The sequence below is a fragment of the Egretta garzetta genome, unplaced genomic scaffold (assembly GCF_000687185.1).
Source record: "Egretta garzetta isolate BGI_Z169 unplaced genomic scaffold, ASM68718v1 scaffold567, whole genome shotgun sequence".
NCBI lineage: Eukaryota > Metazoa > Chordata > Aves > Pelecaniformes > Ardeidae > Egretta > Egretta garzetta.
Window position 1 is genome coordinate 201,088 of NW_009260348.1, and position 7,674 is coordinate 208,761.

The window sequence follows — 7,674 nt, forward strand, 5'->3', positions numbered from 1 at the left end:
GCCCGTGACGGGAACAACAGCTTCAGCTCTCCCAGCTCCCGGCCGCGGGAGTCCTGGCACGGTGTCGCACGACAAATCAAGCCTGGAGCTTTCCTTTATGGTTCTAGAACTGACTGGCACCAGGCCCAGGCAGGACCAGCCTAACCCCAGGGAGGGGCTTGAGGGAGGCGGCCCTGGGCAACTGCTAACTCGGCTGAGGGCTCCTAACGCTCGCGTTTGGCTTTTGGGGGTCTCTCTTACCCATCCACATTGGAAGCATTTCAGAAGAGGAAAAAAGCAACATGCACGTGACCAAGGAGAAGTCTTGTTATTTATTATCCACCCCTCCAGAGTATTTATTATCCAACATTCCAGAACAAAGACACTCTCCTTAAAGTGCTTTTTTTTTTTTAATGTTTTGTGAGCAACTTGTACAGAGCCTGCTCTCCGTGTCCTTTTCAGACGAGTGCTGGGCTTGCTTTGCAGTTGGTCTTGAAAAGGAGAACGCTCACGCTTGAGAGCCTTGGCGTAGGGGAAAGATTCCTGGGAATGGTCCGTGCTAAACTTACTCAAACAATTCCAGCTACTGCAGGCCACTTCTCAGCACATCTTCTACCAGGTAGCGCAGAGAACGAAGTGTCCGCAGCAGCTCGGGCTTCTGTTCACGCTTGCTGTCTACACCTCTGCCGTTCCGATAGGTTTTCGTAGCATTTAAGGGAAGTTGCCGTTGTAGAGAAGATGCCAGGTAATGCGCGGAGGCCTGGTGCTGCGCCGCGCGCGGTGGTGCCTCGCTCACAGTTCTTTACGCAGCACAACCAGGGGCAAGAGCCGGGCAGCTGAGCACGTCGGGGGTTTGGTTTTTTTTTTTAAAAGCAAGTTTTGCTGGCCAGACGTTTAAATCGGAGGTTAGTCCTGTTGAACTCGAAACGTTTCGTAGTCTTCAGGAATGGTGTCTGAGGGGGAGGAGATGAAAGCACATACAGGTTAGAAGGAGAACCAGAAAGAAACCAGGAGCGAGCTCCGGCACAGTGTCCCGCTGCAGCCGGACGCGCAGGCCAGCCAAGAACACAGCAACGTCCTGAAAGCAAAATGGCAAAGCTATCTGCGTTTGACATTCAGAACTCACTCACCGTTGCAGCGATAGCGCAGGTTTGACCAAATAATGTTCTCCTGGGAGAAGCAGAAGACTCCCAGGCGCCCTCCCCGCATGGTTGTATCAAGGACAACTCCAGTGTCTGCCACGACTTCAGGGCCTTCATAGAAGCGAGCTCTAGAGGAGAACGAGCGTGCGCAGGACGTGAGCATGAGCCTTGGAGAAACTGCTCCGCAGTCGGACCCTCTCCCTCCTCTTCCCCACAGGACTGCGCTAGCGCCGCCGCTTTTGCGCGTTAAACTTCCAGGCAGCCAGGTGAGGGGAAGCGCAAGCCCCTTACCTGATGTATCCCACCTGGGGCCGGTGCTGCAGGAACCAGCGGTAAGAGGTCTTGTCCTTCCAGCCAGAATTGCGAGGGTCTTTCCACAGCAGCTTGACCTGGTCTGTGGTGTCTCCGGTGTGCCAGAGAGAGTTGCGAAGATACTCACCCGGGCCTGTTTTAGACTTCACTGCCTAAGATGGAGAAACGAGTGGTGAAGTTGTGGATAACGGATTGGTCGAGCGTAGCCGCTTGCCCCGGGCAGCTAAGGGAAAGGCAAAAATCCACCCCCAAATTCTCTTTTGATGGCAGCTTTACCTTCAGCTGAATTCCAGGTTCTGCCACTGCTCGGAAGGGGTTTGCCTGCCAGTAGGTCTGCTCCATCTGCTTCCACATGACCACGTAAAAGCTGGAACTGTCCTGGTAGCCAAATATGAAGCCAGCATAATCGTCATCTGTGGCAGTGTTGACATGGAACGTGCCCTCAAAGTCCACTCCGTTGAACGCCGTGTAACCTGCAGGTGGTAGGAAAACAAAGACTCTGCATCCCACAACAAAACATAGATCCGGTTTTTGCTGGATTCAGACAAGGGAGGTGGATTTGGCTAAGCCAGGTCTGAAGACAGCCTACTACAGGAAATATTTTCCGCAGAGGTGGATGGAATTATTAAGTAGTGTCTGAAACACTTGTAAAAGCCGCACAGAGAAGTGCGCAGTTAACAAGCGATAATTTTCCAGTAGGACAAAACTAAATGCCTCACCTACAGCCAGGCCAGGGTCGCTGTTCATGGTCTGGACAATTTCCATGCCCTGGGAAAGATGAACGTTGACTCGTTAGCGCAGTTCCAGACTCACTTTACTGTTGTTAAGTGATCGGGGAGAGGTACACCGGGGTGGGACTGCAGGACTAGCACACTGTTCAACAGTACCGTTACACCTGCGGAGTCTTTCAATGAAAACTGCATCCCGTTTGGTACGGGCTGGTTCCCAGCTGACTCAGGAGCCCGTTCCGGAGCAGCCTCCTACCTGGTTGAGGACAATCCAGTTGGGATCGATCTGTGCGTCACCCTCGGGGTCCAACACAACTGTCTGGAAAGCCCTGAAGTCTGTCAGTGTCACTTCTGCGTTCTCTGGGCACACGTCGATTCTGTCGATCACCATGTCTCTGTCAAAGTCGTCTTCACAAAGGTTTCCCACACCATCACCTGAGAGCCCGAGAGAAGACAAGGAGTAACGAGCTTTCATTAATTCCTCCTGCCCCTTGCTCCTGAGGTTACGCAGCCCGCTTTTGCCTAGCACAGTGTCTGTGCAGGGTGCAGAGGTTTGCAGAGCACTGCTACGCCCTTCCCTTAAGGCAGCTGCAAAGAAACCCTGAGGCTTCTCTTACTTGCAGAGATGCTGTGAACAGAAGAAACACCTCAAATTGCAGACACTTCTGGAAGGGAACTTTTGCCAAATATGATCCTGGAGGCCAGGTTATTTGAGATCTGAAAAAGTAGGGCTTCTCCAGTCAGTACTGTCTGTCTCGAGAGGTCAAACATAAGCGTTGGCCACCAGGAACAGAAGACCCCCATGCAGGGCTAAAGTGCCTCCATTTCCCTTACCGTCAGAGTCTTCTTGGCCAGGGTTAGGGACAAGCCGACAGTTGTCGGGGCCTGGAGGTTTCTCATCTGGAATCCCATCATCATCGTCATCATCATCACATTCATCTCCCAGCCCGTCGTTGTCTGTGTCCACCTGGGAGCTGTTGGGCACTGATGGGCAGTTGTCCCGTGAATCTTGGTGGCCATCCCCATCACTGGTGGAGAAAATTACAGGGGGAGATTATCCGCTGACACGTGCTTCTAAAATACGCCCGCAGCACCTTTCTAGGAGCTGGGATCCTTGGCAAGAACAGCACGAGTTGGTGACTTCAGCCTTACGAAGTCTAAGCTATTAGTTACACCAACAGTAGATCAGAAATGTTCCAGCTTAGTGCATGAACAAAGTGAGAGTGGTGGCTGATGACGAGCAAGCCTGCTGTCAGCAAGAAAATGCCCACCTCCCTTAGCCTCTGTCTTTTTATCGGGTAAGGCCAAGCCAGGTTGCCACGGAGTTGCCCTTTTTTCCCCTCTCCATCCCCACAATTTCATGCAACCTACATATAATTTTTGCAGCAAGCTCTTACCTGTCCTGGTTGGTGTCACAGACATCTCCCACTAGATCGTGATCGGTATCTTTCTAGTAAAATAAAGCAATCATAATTTAAACTTTCCACAGATCAAGAGGAGGATTAGGCAATAAAGAGAACAAAAGAGAGGGATTTGTTAGCCTCAGTGCCATGATCGTTCCGCTTGAAAACAGAGCTGACAACACTGGGAGAGTTCCTGCTGCAGGATTCGCACGTCGCCCTGGTGAATTCAAGCAGCGCTATTTGTAAACACAGATGAGGAAGGCAGGAAGAGGGAATTCCAGAGTGCAACACCTCCTCTCTGACTCCTCTATACCCCAGGATGTTGGATCTCGAGGGGCTGTGCTTTTGTACTGCAGGATGGCAGCTAAAATTTGCAAGCAGTAACCTTGGTGAGTGGCCAGGTCTGCACACCAGGCAGGGGACACAAGCACTGCCCCTAGTGAACAAATGAACCTGTAAGCCTGCAAAACTGGGAGCGCTCACTTACCTGGTCTGGGTTACTGAGTGTTGGGCAGCTGTCACACACATCTCCTACTCCATCACCATCACCGTCTTTTTGATCAGGGTTAGGAACTCGTATACAGTTGTCCATGGGATTTTTGATCCCTGTAAAACGTGCAAAGGGGACCCGTCAAAGCAAACAGGGCTGTTGAGGTCGATGCAGCCAGGTCTCTTTTGGGTGTAAGGTGGCAAAAATCTAGGACAGTTGAATTCACATAGTAAAGCAACAATTTCAATTTTTGTGTACATCTTACACACTTCTAAAGGACGGAAGAGATCAGCAGCAACCGATCTTAAAACATAGTCCTGGCTGCTTCATGATGGGTGTCTGAGCATGCTACTGCACGTGAACCTGAGAGGAACTGTCCCTAACTGCAATCCTTGGAGAAAGCTGAAGAACCGAAGACCATGTCTCCAAACTGGCATCGTATCTATGCAGGAGTGAGTGGCCAAGAAGATGAAGATGAAACTGTCTGCGGTTCCCTAAACCATGACAGGGTCTTTTTTCCTCTAAAGTAGACGTCTATATAATTATAAAGTCAGTCAGGGTTAATCTTGGCTATTTGACATGGGATTTAGACGGTGCCCCGAGACAGGACAGGAACAATCTAATTAATTGGCAACCTGGGTGACTTCACTTCCCACTTCTCTGCATTTACCTACTACGCCAGCAGATCATGCCAACAGGGAGCTACTTGGCAGGATGCAGCCAGACCCAAACAGCGCTGGATGCACTGGAAATACTCTGTAAATAAATACGTATGTCTCAGGCCAGCAGCAGTTGTGATTTCTGGCTTTTGAAAGCAGGCTTTGTGCAAATACAGCATCATTAGCGCACAGACTGTTTTTAGAGCCAGCCAGGGCTTTTTTTCCCCCCCAGAAGACAGCCCTGACACAGGCTGCCTTGAGCCAGCAGCTGCTAACAACTTGGATATCCCCACACTTCCTCATAAGTTTAAACTGCCGCAAAAAGTAGTGTCCTTGTCTGGACTGAGCTCAGTTTGCATGGTACATCTTTCTTTCTTCAGTCTGACACAGGTTTGACGTGATTGTGCACACTAAGAGTGCTAATAAACATTGGTAGCGCCATCCTGAAGATAGATCTTTAAACCCTGCAAGAGCTGAACTGTGAAGGATGCAGGCTTGACTGCTCATCTTGGCATCTTAAGAACTATGCTTCATCCCACCAGGCATTAGTTCTACTCCTGCACAGCTCAAGCCTCTGACAGCTGGGACCTCCGTGAGGAGCTCTAGCTGCGTGCTGAAGAGCTTTCTGGTTCTTCACTCGGTATATATGCACCTCTCTGAGGATGCTCTCCAGCTGCTCTTACCATCTCCATCCATGTCATCATCACACTCGTCGCCCTTCCCATCGCCATCAATGTCCCGCTGATCGTTGTTCTTCACTTGGCGACAGTTGTCACAGGCATCACCAAAGTTGTCCTTGTCTACATTGCGCTGGTCTGCGTTGCGCGTGTACACGCAGTTGTCCTGCAGGAGAGAGGGACTGGCTGAGGGGAAATGTTTGGCACCGAGCATGCTACTGAGGAGTAAGACAGACAGAAGTTCTGAGGTGTGTGGCCAGCTACTTGGAGAAGCCCAGCCTATCTGCAGCCAGTCTTGGTTTCCTCTATTCAGCCTTGTCACTGCCTGTTGAGGGAATGCCAGTAGCACCTGAAAATATCTCCAGCCAGTGCCTGACCAAGTGAGAGACTCCCTGACTCCCAGGGGAACATGACTTATGAAGTCTCTTCAGTGCCATGATGTTCTCTCCTGTCTGCTTGGGTTTGGAGTCTTCAGACCACCCAGATTAAAAGGAAACATTGCGTGCCGTGACCTGCAGGTTCTCTAAATTCACACTAAAGGTGTAGGCAGTTGCTTTGCAGGACCTCTGGGTACATTTAGGAATGTCAGGGCTTAAGCATTAGAATCCAAACCTCAGCATTTAAAATCCCATCTCCGTCAGCGTCATCGTCACAGGCGTCTCCAATTCCATCCCTGTCTGCATCCTCCTGGCCAGAGTTGGGGACAGTCACGCAGTTATCCTGAAAGAAAAGCAACAAAGGGCCTGCTGGCAAGATGTGCACGTCAGTAGCCCGAGTTCTGAGGGTTGGTCAGGGTCTCACCAGCACCAAGGCCTGCCCTCAAATCAGAATTGCCCAGTTCTGGTGAGGCACTCCTCTTGTACACTGTTTCCAGCAAAACAAGAGACAACTGCATCTTACCTTGCGGCATTTTTTGTCAGAGCAGCGTTGCTTCTCATCAGGGACTCCATCAATGTCCGTATCCTTCCCGCAGACATAGCCGTTCCCTGCCCACCCCACGAGGCACTGGAAGAGAGCAGATGAACAAAATCAGGCTGCCGGTGAGTCCCCTGATGGCTATATGCCTCCAAAATTGAAGGCTTTACATGAGAACCAGCACAAAACATGGCAAATGCAGGTACACAATGCTCTACAGGAAAAATATTGTCTGGAAGAAGCAGTTATGCTGTAAATAGCATTTTAAATAGCTCAGAAGCTCTCCGCTTGTTCCTGAGATCATAAAGACATGCAGCAGCAAAACTTGGCTCCAGCAGGTGCTTCTCCCTGCTCAGCTGCGTGTAATGTTCCATGACTGACAAATTTGTAGTGCTTCAGGCAAAAAAACCCACCCAAACCCAATGAAACAACAGTGGATCTGAGGTGCCAGGAACAGTCTGCTTCTCCAGAGAGCACTGAAAGGCGTATTGCTGTAGCTCAGGTGTTAATGGAGAGGAGGTCTGTGTCGGGAAGGCACGCTCTCCAGGAGAGGGCAGTGGCAGACCCAGGAGAGCAAGCACAGTGCAAGGGAAAGCGGAGCGAGCAGACCCCAGTCGCAGGGAGGTTTGGACCTTACCACGCAGGAGAGGGACCCGTCGCGCTCCACGATGCACTGTGCTTTCTCATGGCATGGACTAATTTCACCATTAGGGCATCGTCTCACTGTCTGGCTCCTGCAGCCGGTGACTTGATCCCCAACAAAGCCAGGTTTACAAGCCCCGCACTTGTAGGATCCCTACAAGAAAAAGCAATAGGGAATTAACTACAGCACGAGTCCTGGCAAACCTTTGCTGTAACCTTCCTCAGCAGCTGGAGCCACGGCTAACAGAGGCCCCAGAGCCTGGGGAAGAGAGATCCACATGAGGCTTGCCAGTAATATTTACCCGTGTATTGATGCAGATGGAGTTTGGGACACAATTTCTGGCAGCACCCGTCTCACATTCATTGATGTCAGTACAAACCTGCCCAGGAAGAACAAAATAAACATTAACTTCACTCTTAAGCAGACGCTACATGAGATTCCAGAATTAGGGCATCACAAGATGCAGAAGCAAAGCCCCTAACACACCTTACTAGGACCCACAGCTCAAAGTTTTCCTTCAGACAAGCTTGAGCCAGATCCCAGCAATGCTCCCGACCCCAGGCAAGCTGTTCACCCTCTGCAGAGTCACCAGAGGTTTTAGCCTGGCAAAATAGCTCAGCTCTGAGCTGAGCTGTCAGAGTATCTCCTTACTGTAAAAGGATAGAAGAGAGTCAATGGAGCAAGAAGGTCAAAGACTGTGTCCTATGACCAGCTAGCAGCTCTCTA

At 50.7% G+C, this 7,674-nt stretch overlaps 1 protein-coding gene across 20 annotated transcripts in view; it reads right to left on the reverse strand.

The window, feature by feature from the left end:
• Positions 1-330: 330 nt before the first annotated feature.
• Positions 331-7,674, reverse strand: part of LOC104129782 (cartilage oligomeric matrix protein) — a 36,384-nt gene continuing 29,040 nt past the window's right edge. For all 20 annotated transcript variants that reach the window (XM_009642746.2, XM_035898151.1, XM_035898149.1 and 17 more), the window contains 14 exons: positions 7,250-7,327; positions 6,943-7,101; positions 6,291-6,395; positions 6,003-6,110; positions 5,397-5,556; positions 4,052-4,170; positions 3,559-3,611; positions 2,996-3,189; positions 2,418-2,596; positions 2,153-2,201; positions 1,710-1,906; positions 1,413-1,585; positions 1,110-1,249; positions 331-932 (listed from right to left, as the gene is read on the reverse strand). In XM_009642746.2, coding sequence (XP_009641041.1) covers positions 886-932; positions 1,110-1,249; positions 1,413-1,585; positions 1,710-1,906; positions 2,153-2,201; positions 2,418-2,596; positions 2,996-3,189; positions 3,559-3,611; positions 4,052-4,170; positions 5,397-5,556; positions 6,003-6,110; positions 6,291-6,395; positions 6,943-7,101; positions 7,250-7,327 — 1,761 coding nt within the window. In that variant the 3' untranslated portion in view covers positions 331-885. The remainder of the gene's footprint in view (positions 933-1,109; positions 1,250-1,412; positions 1,586-1,709; positions 1,907-2,152; positions 2,202-2,417; positions 2,597-2,995; positions 3,190-3,558; positions 3,612-4,051; positions 4,171-5,396; positions 5,557-6,002; positions 6,111-6,290; positions 6,396-6,942; positions 7,102-7,249; positions 7,328-7,674) is intronic.